The sequence below is a fragment of the Erithacus rubecula genome (genome assembly GCF_903797595.1).
Source record: "Erithacus rubecula genome assembly, contig: scaffold_579_arrow_ctg1, whole genome shotgun sequence".
In the NCBI taxonomy this organism is placed as follows: Eukaryota; Metazoa; Chordata; class Aves; order Passeriformes; family Muscicapidae; genus Erithacus; species Erithacus rubecula.
In genome coordinates this window covers 32,272-50,167 of record NW_027635759.1, presented here as the reverse complement: position 1 = coordinate 50,167, position 17,896 = coordinate 32,272, and the positions used below count along the sequence as shown (strand labels likewise).

The 17,896-nt window shown below is 57.8% G+C and overlaps 2 protein-coding genes across 2 annotated transcripts; one reads left to right on the top strand and one right to left on the bottom strand.

The window, feature by feature from the left end:
* Nucleotides 1-22: 22 nt before the first annotated feature.
* Nucleotides 23-5,130, top strand: NIT1 (nitrilase 1; the record flags this gene model as incomplete). The annotated part of the gene is made up of 7 exons (XM_079332874.1): nucleotides 23-81; nucleotides 351-422; nucleotides 996-1,310; nucleotides 2,369-2,472; nucleotides 2,940-3,073; nucleotides 3,546-3,671; nucleotides 4,846-5,130. Coding segments are annotated over exons 1-7 (1,038 nt in total). The 5' UTR covers nucleotides 23-79.
* Nucleotides 5,131-7,816: 2,686 nt separating this feature from the next.
* DEDD (death effector domain containing) lies at nucleotides 7,817-11,552 on the bottom strand. Its single transcript, XM_079332871.1, has 5 exons — nucleotides 11,503-11,552; nucleotides 11,057-11,382; nucleotides 10,156-10,263; nucleotides 9,138-9,284; nucleotides 7,817-8,230 (listed from the first exon to the last, which is right to left on the bottom strand). Exons 1-5 carry the CDS (start codon nucleotides 11,541-11,543, stop codon nucleotides 7,854-7,856), a joined length of 999 nt encoding a protein of 332 aa, XP_079188997.1. The 5' UTR covers nucleotides 11,544-11,552; the 3' UTR covers nucleotides 7,817-7,853.
* Nucleotides 11,553-17,896: the final 6,344 nt, after the last annotated feature.

The window sequence follows — 17,896 nt, the reverse complement described above, 5'->3', positions numbered from 1 at the left end:
GGTGAAGCGGGAGCGGCGCCATCTTGGGTGAGGGCAGCGCCTGAGGGGGGGACTTTGCCCGAGCTGCCTGCGGCGGGGAATGTGCGGGAACGGGGCGAAAAACGGGGAAAAAGGGGAAAAACTGCGGGGCGGGAGGGGCTGTGGGGGTGGGGGGAGGGCGGAGGTGCGGGGGGTTTGGGGTGGAGGGTTTTGGAGGGGGTGCTGAGGGTGGTTTGGGGAGGTCGGGCTGTTTTGGGGTCCGAATTGGGGCAGTTTTGGGGTCCGAATTGGGGCAGTTTTGGGGTGTTTGGGGCGGTTTTGGGGGTGTTCAGCCCTGTGACCCCCTCCCCAATTTGGGGTGTCCCTCCCAGGCTGAGGGCGGCCCCCCGGGCCCTGCGGTGCTGCCCCCCGAGACCCTCGAGAGCCCCCCAGAGCTCCAGCAGGTACCGGGGGGACCCCAAATACCCTGTGGAGAACCCCAAAAACCCCCAGGTGGGTGGGGGGAGGTTGCAGAGTGACCCTGCTCCCCATGGGGTCACCTGGGGGTGTCCCTGTCCCCAAGGGGGGTGTCCCCCAGCCCTGTGGGGTGTCCCAGTCTCCCCATTGTCCCCTCCTTGCTGTGCCCCACAGCCATGGCAGTGTCCCCCTGTCCCCATGAGGTCCCCACAGCCATGGCAGTGTCCCTAATCCCCATGGTGGTGTCCCTAATCCCCATGGTGGTGTCCCTAATCCCCATGGTGGTGTCCCCCCGATGTCCCTCACACTGTCTCTGAGTGCAGCAGTGTCTCCTTGATGTCCCTTACAGTGTCCCCAGATGTGGCAATGTCCCTCTGAGGTCCCTCACACTGTCCCTCCTGCAGCCCCACATCCATGTCAGTGTCCCCCTGTCCCCTTGATGTCCCTCACAGTGTCCCCCTGTCCCCTTGATGTCCCTCACATTGTCCCTCTCCACAGACCCATGGTGGTGTTGGTGTCCCTTTGTCCCCCTGCTGTCCCTCACACCGTCCCTCCCGCAGCCCCCCGGCCATGTCGGAGTCCCCGTCCCCGGCGGTGTCCCCGTCCCCGGCGGTGTCCCCGTCCCCGGCGGTGTCCCCGGGCGCAGCAGCGTCCCCCGGCGGGCTGGTGGCGGTGCTGCAGGTGACCAGCACGGCGGACAAGGAGCACAACTGGCGGCAGTGCTCGGCGCTGGTGCGGCGGGCGGCGGCGCGGGGAGCCCGGGCCGTGTTCCTGCCCGAGGGCTTCGACTTCATCGGGGACAGTCCCCAGCACAGCCTGGAGCTGGCAGAGCCGCTGCACGGCGACACCGTGGGGCGCTACCGCCAGCTGGCCAGGTGGGGACACTGGGGACAGCCGGGGACACTGGTCACAGCTCTGTCCTGGTCCCCAGTCCTGTCCAGTTGTTGTCCCTGTTCCCATCTGTGTCCCTGTTCTTATTTTTGTCCCCATACCTGTCCCTGTTTCTGTATCTTTGTCCCCACCTGTCCCAGTTCCTGTCCCTGTCTTCATCTGTGTCCTTGTCCTCACCCCCATCCCTTGGACTGGGCTGGGGTCAGGGACAGGGACAAAAGGAGGCCAGGGTGTGCTATGTGTCCCCAGGGAATGTCACAGTGTGCCATGTGTCCCCAGGGAATGTCACAGTGTGTCACTGTGTGTTGTGTCCCCAGGGACTATCACAGTGTGTCACTGTGTGTCCCCAGGGACTGTCACTGTGTCGCTATCACTGTGTCCCCAGGGATTGTCACAGTGTGTCACTGTGTCCCCAGGGACTGTCACTGTGTAACTATCACTGTGTCCCCAGGGATTGTCACAGTGTGTCACTGTCACTGTGTCCCCAGGGACTGTCACTGTGTTACTATCACTGTGTCCCCAGGGATTGTCACAGTGTGTCACTGTCACTGTGTCCCCAGGGACTGTCACTGTGTCACTGTCACAGTGTGTCACTATCACTGTGTCCCCAGGGATTGTCACAGTGTGTCACTGTCACAGTGTGTCACTATCACTGTGTCCCCAGGGACTGTCACAGTGTGTCACTGTGTGTTGTATCCCCAGGGAATGTCACAGTGTGTCACTGTCACTGTGTCCCCAGGGAGTGTCACAGTGTGTCACTGTCACTGTGTGTCACTGTCACTGTGTCCCCAGGGACTGTCACTGTGTCACTGTCACAGTGTGTCACTGTCACTGTGTCCCCAGGGATTGTCACAGTGTGTCACTATCACTGTGTCCCCAGGGATTGTCACAGTGTGTCACTGTCACTGTGTCCCCAGGGACTGTCACTGTGTCACTGTCACAGTGTGTCACTGTCACTGTGTCCCCAGGGATTGTCACAGTGTGTCACTATCACTGTGTCCCCAGGGATTGTCACAGTGTGTCACTGTCACTGTGTCCCCAGGGAGTGTGACGTGTGGCTGTCCCTCGGGGGTTTCCACGAGCGTGGTGAGGACTGGGACAGCACAGGCCGGATCTACAACTGTCACCTGCTGCTGGACAACTCTGGTGGGACACCCCTGTGTCCCCTCTGTGTCCCCCCTGTGCCACCACCCTGTGTCCTCCGGGTCCCCAATCCCTGTGTCCCCATTTCCTCCAGATGTCCCTGTGTCCCTGCCTCGTGTCCCCAAGAATCCCAATCCCCCAAACGTCCCCAGTGTTCCTGTCCAGTGTCCCCAGGTGTGGTGGTGGCCACAGCAGCATTCCCAACCTCTGGCTGTCCCCAGATGTCCCCAGATGTCCCCAACCCCTGGCTGTCCCCAGCTGTCCCCAGCTGTCCCCACCATTCCTGCAACATCCCCACTCTTCCCAACCCCTGGATGTCTCTAGTTGTCCCCAATCCTCCTGATGTTCCTGGCTGTCCCCAGCTGTCCCCAATCCCTGCTGTCCCCAGCTGTCCCCAGCTGTCCCCAATCCTCTGGTGTCGCTGGCTGTCCCCAGCTGTCCCCGACTGTCCCCAATCGCGGTGTCCCCAGGGGCGCTGGTGGCCGCCTATCGGAAGCTGCACCTGTTTGACGCGGCCCTGCAGGGGGCGCCGGCGCTGTGCGAGAGCTCCTTCACCAACCCGGGCCGGGAGCTGCTGCCGCCCGTCCCCACCCCCGTGGGCAAGGTGGGATGGCCCGGTGTCCCCAAGTGTCCCCAAGTGTCCCCAAGTGTCCCCTGCCCTCGCTCACCCACGATACTCCCAAACAACCAGCTGGGAATGGCCCTGTGCCACAACCTCTGGGTCCTGGAGCTGGTCCTGCCCTAATCCTGGCCTCAGATCTGACCCCACAATGCCCAGGGGTGTCCCCTGATGTCCCCAAGTGTCCCCCAACTGTCCCCTGCCCTCCCTTAGCCCACATCTCCCCCAGCTGAGGCTGGCTGTGTGCTATGACCTGCGTTTCCCGGAGCTGGCCCTGCCCTGACCCCATGTCCAGGGTGTCCCCAGGGTGTCCCCAGTGTCCCCTGACCCTGTGTCCCCCCAGCTGGGGCTGGCTGTGTGCTATGACCTGCGTTTCCCGGAGCTGGCCCTGCCCTGACCCCATGTCCAGGGTGTCCCCAGGGTGTCCCCAGTGTCCCCTGACCCCGTGTCCCCCCAGCTGGGGCTGGCTGTGTGCTATGACCTGCGTTTCCCGGAGCTGGCCCAGGCTCTGCGTGGGGCTGGTGCCCAAATCCTGACCTTCCCCTCGGCCTTCACTGTCCCCACTGGAGCTGCACACTGGGAGGTGAGGGGACACCTGGGGAGGGGCTTGGGGACACCTGTGGGGGGGTTGGGGACACTCCCCAAGCTCTTGGGGACAATCCCAAGGGTTAGGGACATTCACAGAAGGGGTTGGGGATATTCCCAAGTGGTTGGGGACATTGATGGGGGGATTGGGGCACAGGGCTTGGGACACCCCTGAGGGGTTGGGGACATTTCAGGGAGGTTGGGGACACTGATGGAACACTGAGGATACCCCAAAGGGGCCTGAGGAGGGGGTTGGGGACACTTCCAGGGGAGACGGGGAGACACCAAGGGGTTTTTGGAGTTTTGTCCCCTCTGTGACAGCGCTGTCCCCATGTCCTCTGGGTGTCACCATTGTCCCTGTGTCTTCCCATGTCCCCTGGGTGTCACCATTGTCCTCATGTTCCCTGGATGTCACCACTGTCCCTGTGCCTCCCATGTCCCCTGGGTGTCACCATTGTCCCCATATCCCCCATGTCCCTTAGGTATCACCATTGTCCCCATGTCCCTTGGCTGTCCCCAAAACCCCTGTGTCCCCTGGGTGTCTCCACTGTCCCCACATCCCCCAGTGTCCCCACATCCCCCAGTGTCCCCATGTCCCCTGGGTGTCCCCACACCCCGCTGTCCCCGTGTCCCCTGGGTGTCCCAGTGTCCCCTGGGTGTCCCCACATCCCCAGTGTCCCATGTCCCCTGGGTGTCCCCATGCCCCCTGGATGTCCCCATGTCCCCTGGATGTCCCCATGTCCCCTGGGTGTCCCATGCCCCCTGGGTGTCCCCGTGTCCCCTGGGTGTCCCATGCCCCCTGGGTGTCCCATGCCCCCTGGGTGTCCCATGTCCCCTGGGTGTCCCCACATCCCCAGTGTCCCATGTCCCCTGGGTGTCCCCACGCCCCCTGGGTGTCCCCATGTCCCCTGGGTGTCCCATGTCCCCTGGGTGTCCCCACATCCGCACTGTCCCCATGTCCCCTGGTGTCACTGCTGTTCCCGTGCCCCCTGTGTCCCCTGGGTGTCCCCACTGTCCCCACATCCCCCAGTGTCCCCATGTCCCCTGGGTGTCCCCGCATCCCCAGTGTCCCATATCCCCTGGGTGTCCCCGTGTCCCCTGGGTGTCCCATGCCCCCTGGGTGTCCCATATCCCCTGGCTGTCCCATGTCCCCAGCCCTGTCCCTGTGGCAGGTGCTGCTGCGTGCCCGTGCCATCGAGTGCCAGTGCTACGTTCTGGCGGCGGCTCAGACGGGCCGGCACAGCGCTGGCCGCGCCTCCTTCGGCCACGCGCTGGTGGCCGATCCCTGGGGCACGGTGGTGGCGCAGTGCCAGGAGGGGCCGGGGCTGTGCCTGGCCCACCTAGACTTGGCCTACCTGGAGCAGGTGCGGCGGCAGCTGCCCGTGCACGGCCACCGCCGCGGGGACATCTACGGGGCCACAGCGGCCACCGGGGCTGGCACCGGGGCTGGCACCTGAGCTGCCACCGGGGCTGGCACCGGGGCTGCCACCGGGGCTGCCACCGGGGCTGCCACTGGGGCTGGCACCGGGGCTGGCACCTGAGCTGCCACCGGGGCTGGCACCGGGGCTGCCACCGGGGCTGGCACCGGGGCTGCCACTGGGGCTGGCACCGGGGCTGGCACCTGAGCTGCCACCGGGGCTGCCACCGGGGCTGGCACCGGGGCTGGCACCGGGGCTGGCACCTGAGCTGCCACCGGGGCTGGCACCGGGGCTGGCACCTGAGCTGCCACCGGGGCTGCCACCGGGGCTGCCACCGGGGCTGCCATCGGAGCTGCCACCGGGGCTGGCACCGGGGCTGCCACCGGGGCTGCCACCCGGGCTGGCACCTGAGCTGCCACCGGGGCTGGCACCGGGGCTGGCACCTGAGCTGCCACCGGGGCTGCCACCGGGGCTGCCACCGGGCCAGGGCTCAGCCTGCCCCAAACCCACCCAAAACCCCCTCAGAACTGGCACCGGACTCACTCTGCTGTCCCCAAAATGAGCTGGCACAAGGTGTCCCCCTGATTTTCTTGGGGTGTCAAATCAGCATCAATTCAGCTCCAAATCAGCCCCAAATCTGCCATTTCTGTCCCCAAAATGAATTGTCACATGTCCCTCTCCCTCTTTTTGGGAGCCCCAAATCAGCTCTGCATCTGCCCAAAATCAGCCCAAATTCACTCCCAATTCACCCCAAAATCAGCCCAAATTTGCACTGAATCAGCACTTTTTGTCCCCAAAATAGAACAGTCCAAGGTGTCCCCCCCTTATTCTGGGCTCCCCCCATTTTTGGGGTCTCCCCCATTTTTTGAGGTAATTTCTGGCACCCTGAGAGTGACACCAGCACCTCAAATTCAAAATATTGCCCAAATCTGCCCCAAATCTGCTTTTTCTTCCCCAAAATGGGGCAGCTCCTCACCCCCTTTTTGGGGGTTTCTGGGAGGAAGGAATTTCCTTCTATTGAAATTTGAAAAAAATACAAAAATTCCAGGAAATGAACCCAAAGTGTGGAGGAATTTTGGGATGGGAGGGATTTGGGGACAACCCTGAACCCCCAAATTGGGAGGGGGGGGGAGGGGCTGAACCCCCCAAGTGCTGGGTGGGAATGGGGGGAAAAACAGGGAAAATGGGAAAAAAACTCCATCCCTGTTGGGTTTTGGGGGGAATTGGGAATTTTGGGGGAAATTGCCAATTGCATTTTGTTGTTTTTAGTGGATATAAAAGAAGGAAAATGAGGGGAAATCATGGGAAACACAAGGAGGAGGAATTTGATAAAGAAAATGAGGAATTCTGGAATATTCCAGTCCCCAAATCCCAGTGTGTCCCTCAGGTTCTTAAAATGAGAGTTTTGCCCTTTTTTTGGCCATTTTAATGGATACAAAAGAGAAAAAAAATCATGAAAAACACAAGGAGGAGGAAGAATTGATGGGGAAAAGTGAGAAATTCTGGAATATTCTGATATTCCAGGACTTCCCACTCCTCAAATCCCCAAAATTTCAACATGTTGTGCCAATGGGATTTTTGAGTTTTCATTGCTGTTTTTAATGGATAAAAAAGAAAAGAAAATAGGGAGAAAAGATGGAAAACACAAGGAGGAGGAAGAATTGAGAGGGAAAAATGAGGAATTCTGGAATATTCCACATCCCCAATGGCATTTTCACCTTTTCATCACCATTTTTAATGGATACAAAAGCAAAAAAAAGGGGGGCAGGAAAACAACACAAGGAGAACCCATCAGGAACCCCCAAAAAAACACTGAATTCTGGAATATCCCACATATCCAAACTGGAATATTCCCTAATTCCAGGGTTTCCAACTCCTCAAATCCCCAAATCTCAGCATGTTGCACCAATGGGATTTTTGAGTGTTCATTGCTGTTTTTAATGATATAAAAGAAAAGATAAAAAGGAGAAAACATGAAAAACAGAAGGAGGAACTGACAGGAAAAAAATGAGGAATTCTGGAATATTCCACATCCCCAATGGCATTTTCACCTTTTCATCACCATTTTTAATGGATACAAAAGCAAAAAAAGGGGGCAGGAAAACAACACAAGGAGAACCCATCAGGAACCCCAAAAAACACTGAATTCTGGAATATCCCACATATTCAAACTGGAATATTCCCTAATTCCAGGGTTTCCAACTCCTCAAATCCCCCAAATCTCAGCATGTTGCACCAATGGGATTTTTGAGTTTTCATTGCTGTTTTTAATGGATATAAAAGAAAAGAAAATAGGGAGAAAAGATGGAAAACACAAGGAGGAGAAGGAAGAATTGAGAGGGAAAAATGAGGAATTCTGGAATATTCCATAATTCCAGGACTTTCCATCCTCAAATCTCAGTGTGTTGGACCAATGAGATTTTTGCCTTTTTGTTGCTGTTTTTAATGATATAAAAGAAAAGGAGAAAACATGAAAAACAGAAGGAGGAACTGACAGGAAAAAAATGAGGAATTCTGGAATATTCCACATCCTCAATGGCATTTTCACCTTTTCATCACCATTTTTAATGGATACAAAAGCAAAAAAAAGGGGGGCAGGAAAACAACACAAGGAGAACCCATCAGGAACCCCCCAAAAAAGCTCCAAAAACCCCTCGCTACCCCCCCACACCCCTCCCCAAATCCACCAGCAGGGGGGCGAGCTCCGCGCGGACCAATGGGGAAAAAAAACCCAAAAAAACCCAAAAAAAACCCAAAATCCCTCAGGGAGCCGTGTGGAGCATCAAGTTCCTGAGGAGTTTCTGGCGGCCCAGCTCGTAATCCTCCTCGTCCACGTTGACCAGCAGCTTGATGGCCTCGTGGCCCACGGCCTGTTTGAGCGAGTCCGTGATGAAGACGCCCTTGAGCGCCTCCAGCAGCGAGCCGTTGATGTAATCCCGCCAGAAGGCGTCGAGGTAGGTGAGCTCCGAGAACTTGATGTCGCAGATGATGGAGCCCAAATCCCGGGATTTTAGGATGGTGTTGGCCTGGTTGAAGCGCTCGAACTGGCGCTCCAGAGGGTCCTGCTTGTTGGAGAAGACGTTGCCGTGCAGGGCCGAGTCGTGCTGGCAGTACTCGGCGCGCACGCGCAGCCGGATGTCTGCGGGGAAAGGGCCTTTGGATTCCCCGGCTTGGCTTTCGGGGTTGGTGGAGTTTGAGGGGGGTTTTGCTCTTTTGTTTAATAATTCATTCCCCAAATCGTGTTTCCTGTCTTGGGATTCCCCCACAATTCCAGGCACTGCCTCAATTCCAGCAGTAGAGATTTCAGTTCCACAATCCCAATCCCTGCTCACCACAGGTTTGTTTGTCTTTAGGGATCCCAATCCCAGTCCCCCAATCCCAATGCCCCAATCCCAATCCCTGCTCACCACAAGTCTGTTTCTCTTTAGGGATCCCAATCCCAATGCCCCAATCCCAATCCCAATCCCTGCTCACCACAGGTCTGTTTCTCTTTAGGGATCCCAATCCCACATTCCCATTCCCAATCCCAACCCTGTCTCACCACAAGTCTGTTTCTTTTTAGGGATCCCATTCCCAATCCCACATTCCCAATCCCTGTTCACCACAAGTCTGTTTCCCTTTAGGGATCCCATTCCCAATCCCAATCCCAATCCCAGTCCCCTCTCACCACAGATTTGTTTCCCTTTAGGGATTCCAATCCCAATCCCAATCCCAATCCCAATCCCAGTCCCCTCTCACCACAGGTCTGTTTCCCTTTAGGGATCCCATTCCCAATCCCATTCCCAATCCCAATCCCAATCCCAATCCCAGTCCCCTCTCACCACAGGTCTGTTTCCCTTTAGAGATCCCATTCCCAATCCCAATCCCAATCCCAATCCCAGTCCCCTCTCACCACAGGTCTGTTTCCCTTTAGGGATCCCATTCCCAATCCCATTCCCAATCCCAATCCCAATCCCAATCCCAGTCCCCTCTCACCACAGGTCTGTTTCCCTTTAGGGATCCCATTCCCAATCCCAATCCCAATCCCAATCCCAGTCCCCTCTCACCACAGGTCTGTTTCTCCTTGGGGTCGGGGGTCGCTGACTTCCTGCGTTTCCGTTGGTTCCCGAGGAGGCTCCGGGCCCGGCCCGGGCGCTTGGGGCCCAGCTGGGGCCCCCCCGGGGGGCAGCACAGCGACGGGTGGGGGGCAGGCACTGGGGCAGGGGACACAAATGGGCTCAGGGACCCCAAATCCATCCCAAATCCCCCCTGGGGGCAGCACAGCGATGGGTGGGGGGCAGGCACTGGGGCAAGGGACACAAATGGGCTCAGGGACCCCAAATCCAACCCCAGGAAACCCCAAATCCATCCCAAATCCCACCCTGGGGGGCAGCACAGCGACGGGTGGGGGGCAGGCACTGGGGAATGGGGACACAAATGGGCTCAGGGACCCCAAATCTCCCCTGTCCATTTAGGGGGACCCCAATTCCCAAGCCAGGAACCCAGGAAATGGGGGTGATGATCCCAGATGGGGATGATGACCCTAAATGGTGGTGATGTTCCCAAAAAGGGGACGGTGACACCAAAAGCAGACGGTGACACCAAAGGGGGATGGTGACACCAAAGGGGACGGTGACACCAAAATCAGACGGTGACACCAAAGGGGGATGGTGACACCAAATGGGGCATGGTGACACCAAAAGGGGGATGATGGTGACCCCAAAAGGGGCACGGTGACCCCAAATGGGGCATGGTGACACCAAAAGGGGCATGGTGACACCAAAAGGGGCATGGTGACACCAAAAGGGGCATGGTGACACCAAAAGGGGCATGGTGACCCCAAAATGGGGATGATGGTGACCCCAAAAGGGGCACGGTGACCCCAAAAGGGGCATGGTGACCCCAAATGGGGCACGGTGACCCCAAAAGGGGGATGATGGTGACCCCAAAAGGGGCACGGTGACCCCAAAAGGGGCATGGTGACCCCAAATGGGGCACGGTGACCCCAAAAGGGGGATGGTGGTGGCCCCAAAAGGGGCATGGTGACCCCAAAAGGGCACGGTGGCCCCAAAAGGGGCTCGGTACCTGATTTGTGGGGGTGGCCCAGGCCGGGCGGGGCGCCCCCGGGCGCGCGGGGGGTGACGTAGCGGATGGACGTCTCCTCCAGGTACTTGTCCACCAGGTCTGGGCACACTGGGAACGGGAACAGGACGGGGATGGCACCGGGAACGGCACCGGGAAAATGCCACAGGGGACCCCAAAGCTGGAGATCATCCTGCAATCCTAACCCCAATCCCAATCCTGACCCGTGGGCAGGCTCCAGCTCAGGGGTCACTCACCAGCCCAGAGCCCCTCCAGGGCTGACTCACGGAATAGTATCGTGATATAAGGCAGCCTATCGTGATATAGAACAGCCTACTGTGATACAGGATATCCTGTCGTGATATAGGACAGCCTGTCACGATCCCAGACCCTGCTATCATGACAGCAGCCCCACCTATTGCAACAGCAGAGCCACGTATCACGATACAAGGCAGCCTGTCATGACAGCAGCCTCATATCGTGACAGACTCACCTGGCTGCTGTTGAGACTGCCATAGGGCAGCAGCTCATGGTGGGTGACCCCATATCCCCATAATTTGTGACAACGAGCTTGTGTATCGCGATATACTGTGACATATCGCAACTGACACTCACGGGGTGCCATCTCTTGAGGCTGATGTAAGGCAGCAGGTCGTGGCGGGTGATGATGTGACCCCAGTGCCCCGCTATCACCCCGTATATCGCGATATCCCCCCGTATATCGCGACAGGCACTCACCGGGGCGCCGCCTCTTGAGGCTGACGTAGGGCAGCAGGTCGTGGCGGGTGATGTGGTTACCCCAGTACCCCGCTATCACCCCGTATATCACGACAGTGACCCCATATATCGTGACAGTGACCCCGTATATCGCGATATCCCCCTGTATATTGCGACAGGCACTCACCGGGGCGCCGCCTCTTGAGGCTGACGTAGGGCAGCAGGTCGTGGCGGGTGATGATGCGCAGCAGCTGCAGCAGCTGCCGCAGGTTGCTCTCGTCGCAGCGGCCCTGGCGCTCCAGCGCCAGCAGGAAGTCGCGGCCGGAGCGGATGCGGCCGCGCTCGGCCTCGTCCAGCACGTCCACGAAGAGGAAGGAGAGCACGCGCACGTCGCGGTGCGTCAGCTGCGCGCCCACGATGTCGAACATGCGGTGCAGCGAGTACAGGCCCTGCTCCCGCTCGCCCGGCTCCTCCGGCCACGGCGCCGCCGCGCCGGCACCGCCAGCACCGCGCCTGCGGCCCGCCATGGGCACCTGGGGACAGTGAGACATGGGGACATGGGGACATGGCACCGCCAGCACTGCCAGCACCGCGCCTGCGACCCGCCATGGACACCTGGGGACAGTGAGACACGGGGACATGGCACCGCCAGCACCGCGCCTGCGGCCCGCCATGGGCACCTGGGGACAGTGAGACATGGGGACATGGGGACATGGCACTGCCAGCACCGCGCCTGCGACCCGCCATGGGCACCTGGGCACAGTGAGACATGGGGACATGGGGACATGGCACCGCCAGCACCGCGCCTGCGACCCGCCATGGGCACCTGGGCACAGTGAGACATGGGGACATGGGGACATGGCACCACCGGCACCGCCAGCACCGCGCCTGCGGCCCGCCATGGGCACCTGGGGACAGTGAGACATGGGGACATGGGGACATGGCACCTCCAGCACTGCCAGCACCGCGCCTGCGGCCCGCCATGGGCACCTGGGGACAGTGAGACACGGGGACATGGCACCGCCAGCACCGCCGGCACCGCGCCTGCGACCCGCCATGGGCACCTGGGGACAGTGAGACACGGGGACATGGGGACATGGCACCGCCAGCACCGCGCCATGGACACCTGGGGACAGGGGACAGTGAGACACGGGGACATGGGGACATGGCACTGTGCTCCTGACCCGCCATGGGCACCTGGGGACAGGGGACACAGGGTCAGTGGGGACAGGGGACATGGGGACACGGGGTCACTGAGGTCAGTGGGACACCACAAGGGTGCATCCCAAAAATCCCATCCCTTGGGGATTCACAGGATCCTGACCCCAAATCCCTGGGATTTCCCATGGGAATCCAGTGAGGATCCCAACCCAAATCTCTTGGGGTTTTCCAGCAGGATCCTGACCCAAATCCCACAGGTTTTCCTTTGGAATCCAGTGGGATCCTGACCCCAATCCCAGGGATTTTCCATGGGATCCTGACCCCATTCCCTGGAAATTTCCAGTGGGATCCTGACCCCAATCCCCAGGATTTTCTGTCAGGATCCCAACCCCAATCCCAGGGATTTTCCTTTGGGATCCATCCCTGCCCAGCTGCACAGCCCTGGCTCCAGTCTCCAAAACATCAGGAAAACATCAGGATCACCACAGGAACCCCCCACCCATCCCCAATTCCCAGCTCACTCCAAGGAGGAAATTCCCATTAAATCCCTGGAAAAAAACCAACCTGGCCCCGTGTCCAGGGGGGAAAAACAGGAATGGGAAGCACCTGGTGCTGTGATCCCACTTTTTTTAGGGAGTTTTCCTTAAAATCTTTAATTTTCTCCCAAATTTGGGGGTTGAATTGTACAAAAATTGGGGAAAATCCTTGGATTTGTCAGCACCAACCCCCCTGGAATAATCCTGGATCGTTTTCCTCCCATGGATGTCAGGAAAAAAGCAGGAATTTGGTGGTTGTGCTCCCTGAAAATCCAAAGAAATCTGGGAAAATTGAAGTTTTACAAAAGTGCTGGCCCCTGGGAAAAAGGAGAATTTTTGGAATCAAACTTCCAAAAAAAAAAAAAACCCACAAAAATTGTGAAATTCACTGTCTGTGGAGGAGATCCCGAGATTCCCTCAGCTCCCAAAATCCTAAAATCCCCAAAAAATCCATGAATTTTCCCCAGAAGGGAGCAGGAAAATCTCCCAGAAGAAGATGGAAGATGCTGAAATCATTTAGAAAATCCCTCCCCACCCACTCTGGAGGCTTTTCCCAGGCACAGAATTCTGGGAACATTCAAATAATTTCGGGATCAACGGGAAAAACGAGTTCCTGGAGCTTCCCAAGGTTCATCCCCCATGGGATCCCTGAGGATATTTGGGGATTTTTCCCACTAAATTCAGGGCAAAGCCAATGGAATTCCACATTATCCCAGAAAAATCTCAGCTGGGATGGGGAGAAAAGACCCAAATCTCAATTTTTAGGTGAATTTTCCAGGGAAAATGGACACAAGGGAGACTCCAGGGGAATTTTTCCCTGCCAGCTCTCAGCAGGAATTCTGCCAGCAGTGGGATCTCAGGGATAAGAACAATTCCCAAACAAGGAAAAAAAAAACCCGAAAAATTGGATTAATCCTGAATTTCCCCCCTAAAAATCCATTCCCAGCCCAAATAAATTGGATTTTTTGGGAAGAGAGGAAGAGGAGGAAACTCCCAACAAAATATTCCAGAGGAGGAGCCTCACAGAAAACTGGTTCTTCCATGGGAATTTGGGAATCTGCTGGAATTTTATTTTATTTTATTTCTTTATTTTATTCAGCTTCAATCCATCCTGATTATCATCCCAATAGATCCCAAAATATCATTGCAGCCCCGAATTCCAAGGGATTCCCAAAATCCCCAAAGCTCCTGGCTGGGAATAATTAATGGCAGGAGGATCAGGAAGCTCTGGATCCCTCCCAAACTTCCCTGGGTCCACCCTGAACCTCTCCAGATCCACCAGGATCTTCTGGATCCATCCCAAACCTCTCCAGATTCATCCCAGACCTCTCTGGATCCATCCCAAACCTCTCCAGATCCACCAGAATCCACTGGATCCATCCCAAACTTCTCCAGATCCATCCCAAATTTCTCCAGATCCACCAGGATCCACTGGATCCATCCCAAACTTCTCCAGATCCATCCTGAGCCCTCATGGATCCATCTCAAACCTCCCTGGATCCATCCTGAACCTCTCTAGATCCACCAGAATCCACTGGATCCATCCCAAACTTCTCCAGATCCATCCCAAATTTCTCCAGATCCATCCTGAACTTCTCCAGATCCCTCAGGATCCTCTGGATCCATCCCAGGATCCACCCTGAACCTCTGCAGATCCATCAGGACCCTCTGAATCCCTCGCAAACTTCCCAGGATCCATCCCAGACCCCTCTGGATCCATCCCAAACTTCTCCAGATCCATCCTGAGCCCTCCTGGATCCATCTCAAACCTCCCTGGATCCATCCTGAACCTCTCCAGATCCACCATCATCTTCTGGATCCATCCTGAGCCCCTCAGGATCCACTCCAGACCTCACCAGATCCATCCTGACTCTCCCTGGATCCTCCCAAACTTCTCCAGATCCATCCTAAACCCCCATGAATCCACCAGGATCTTCTGGATCCATTCTCAACTTCCTTGGATCCATCCTGAACCTCTGTGGATCCACCAGGATCTTCTGGATCCATCCCAAACTTCCCTGGATCCATCTCAAACTTCTCCAGATCCACCCTGAACCTGTCCAGATCCATCAGGACCCTCCAGATCCATCCCAGACCTCTCTGGATCAATCCCAAACCTCTCCAGATCCATCCTGAGTCCCTCTGGACCCCTCCTGAACCTCTCCAGATCCATCAGGACCCTCTGAATCCCTCCCAAACTTCCCAGGATCCATCCCAGACCCCTCTGGATCCATCCCAAATTTCTCCAGATCCATCCTGAACCTCTCCAGATCCACCAGAATCCACTGGATCCATCCCAAACCTCTCCAGATCCATCCCAAACCTCTCCAGGTCCATCCCAAACCTCTCCAGATCCATCCCAAACCTCTCCAGATCCCTCAGGACCCTCTGGATCCATCCCAAACCTCTCCAGCTCCATCCCAAACCTCTCCAGATCCCTCAGGACCCTCTGGATCCATCCCAAACCTCTCCAGCTCCATCCCAAACCTCTCCAGATCCCTCAGGACCCTCTGGATCCATCCCAAACCTCTCCAGCTCCATCCCAACCTCTCCAGCTCCATCCCAAACCTCTCCAGCTCCTTCAGGACCCTCTGGATCCATCCCAAACCTCTCCAGCTCCATCCCAAACCTCTCCAGATCCATCCAAAACCTCTCCAGCTCCATCCCAAACCTCTCCAGATCCCTCAGGACCCCCATGGATCCATCCCAAACCTCTCCAGATCCATCCCAAACCTCTCCAGATCCCTCAGGACCCCCATGGATCCATCCCAAACCTCTCCAGCTCCATCCCAAACCTCTCCAGATCCATCCCAAACCTCTCCAGATCCATCCCAAACCTCTCCAGATCCATCCCAAACCTCCTCCAGCTCCATCCCAAACCTCTCCAGATCCCTCAGGACCCTCTGGATCCATCCCAAACCTCTCCAGCTCCATCCCAAACCTCTCCAGGTCCCTCAGGACCCTCTGGATCCATCCCAAACCTCTCCAGCTCCATCCCAAACCTCTCCAGCTCCATCCCAAACCTCTCCAGATCCATCCCAAACCTCTCCAGCTCCATCCCAAACCTCTCCAGCTCCATCCCAAACCTCTCCAGCTCCATCCCAAACCTCTCCAGGTCCCTCAGGACCCTCTGGATCCATCCCAAACCTCTCCAGCTCCATCCCAAACCTCTCCAGCTCCATCCCAAACCTCTCCAGCTCCATCCCAAACCTCTCCAGCTCCATCCCAAACCTCTCCAGCTCCATCCCAAACCTCTCCAGCTCATCCCAAACCTCTCAGCTCCATCCCAAACCTCTCCAGCTCCATCCCAAACCTCTCCAGATCCATCCCAAACCTCTCCAGATCCCTCAGGACCCTCTGGATCCATCCCAAACCTCTCCAGCTCCATCCCAAACCTCTCCAGCTCCATCCCAAACCTCTCCAGGTCCCTCAGGACCCTCTGGATCCATCCCAAATTTATCCAGCTCCATCCCAAACCTCTGCAGATCCATCCCAAACCTCTCCAGATCCATCCCAAACCTCTCCAGCTCCATCCCAAACCTCTCCAGATCCATCCCAAACCTCTCCAGATCCATCCCAAACCTCTCCAGCTCCATCCCAAACCTCTCCAGATCCATCCCAAACCTCTCCAGCTCCCCCTCCCCCGTCCCTGCTCACCCACCTCAGGCCGGAGCGATCCCGAGCGTTCCTCAGCGATTCCCGATCCCCTTTGCTTCCTTCTCCTTGCTTTTTGTGGTTTTTTGTTTGTTTTTTTTTAAATAAACTCCCCCCAAAAATCCCCCTCGGAGACTCCCAAAGTTCCAGCGGCGGCCGCAATTCCAGAGGCCGGGATCGCTGTCAGTCCGGATTTTTCCCCCAAAAAAAATAACCTTTTTTTTTTGTTTTTTTTTTTTTTAAACTTCCTAATGAATAATTTAGCGAGGAAAAGCAAGCGCGGCGTTGCCCTTAAGTCCTTCCCGAGGGAGGAATTCCCTGGATGGCGAATTTTTGGTGGATTTTGGGGCTTCGCTCAAAGCAAAAACCGCAAGAAAAAAATCCCCAAAACCTCGCTCGAGTGAAGAAATGCTGGGAATTTCATCCCGCTCCTCCCTGCGCCTCAAATCCCGGGATTTTCTGATGCTCAGGAGGAGCCGGAATCCCGGGGAATTAAAAAAAAAAGAAAAAAAAAGAAAAAAAAACCAGGGAAAAGCGCTGTTGTGAAATCAGAAAAACACAAGACAAAAAAAAAAGCCGCGATTTGGGCTGAAATTCCGGCGATAAAGAACCAAAACCGGCGGCACCGCGGGGCCGTTCCCGATCAAGAAGAAGCGGGTCAGCGCCGGTTGGAGCCCGACAGGCGCCGGTTCAGCCCCGGTACGGCGGCGGGGAGGCGCCGGTAAGGCCGCGGAAAGCCCCGAGCAGGCCCCGCTCGTCTCCCGGGGCGGCGGGGGCGGCGGCGGGGCCCCCCCTGCGGCCCGTCGCTGCTCGCCGAGCGCGGGGGCCCCTCGCGGCCCCTCAGGGCCGGCCCAGCCCCGGCGCCGCCATCTTGGCTCCGTCCGCTCCGCTCCCCGCTCCCCGCGGGCGGCTCCGCTCTGACGTAACGTCCGGTAAAGTCGGTGCCACGCCCCTTCCCGGATGCGGAGACACGCCCACATCCGGGCACCGCGGCTTCACGACCATAGAGAAATACGGGGAGCGCGGCGCCATGTTGGATAAGGGCAAGATGGCGGTTACATCCGGGTTACTGTACTTGGCTTCAGCGCTGTCGGTTAACACGGGGAGGGCGCCATCTTGAGTAAGGGCAGCCTGGCAGGGCAGGCCGCGTGGCGGCGCGGGCGCCATCTTGGAAAACGTGAGGCGGAGGAGCCGCCATCTTAACTGAGGGCAGAAAGGGGGGCGCGGGGTGGGGATTTGGGGAGATTTTGGGGTTTTTTGGGGACTGAGAGAAGGGGTTTGGAGAGAAGGGTGGGCATGGATGTTAGGGGGCTCCTGTGAGGAAGAGGAGAGCGGTGGGGCGGGGTTGATGGAGGGAGGGGGCAGGAGGACAGTGTGGGGACAATAGGAGGGACACTGGGGACAATCCGGGACAAGGCGGCGCTGTGGGGACAGGGCAGGGCCCCGCCCGAGGGCGAGTGCCACACCCTGGCGACAAGGAGGCGACACTGGGAGGGCGGTGCCACCACCCGCCATGGGTGCGGCTCCCCCTCCCCTTCACCTTTGCCCTTCCCGGGTGGGGAAACTGAGGCAGGGCCGGGGCGGGGACGCGGGGACACGGGGGGGTGACCTGGGGGGGTGACCTGGGTGTGTCCCCCCCTCCCCCACACTGTCCCCACCCCCCTTTCCCCGCCGCG

Bases quoted from the DNA above. Each gene is read 5' to 3' on its own strand.
- DEDD (XM_079332871.1), bottom strand. From the start codon at position 11,543: ATGGCGGGCCGCAGGCGCGGTGCTGGCGGTGCCATGTCCCC. The intron at 10,264-11,056 runs GTGAGTGCCTGT...TCCCGTTCCCAG, and splicing joins CCTCAAGAGGCGGCGCCCCG to TGTGCCCAGACCTGGTGGAC. The intron at 8,231-9,137 runs GTGAGAGGGGAC...CTTTCCCCGCAG, and splicing joins CAAGGAGAAACAGACCTGTG to ACATCCGGCTGCGCGTGCGC.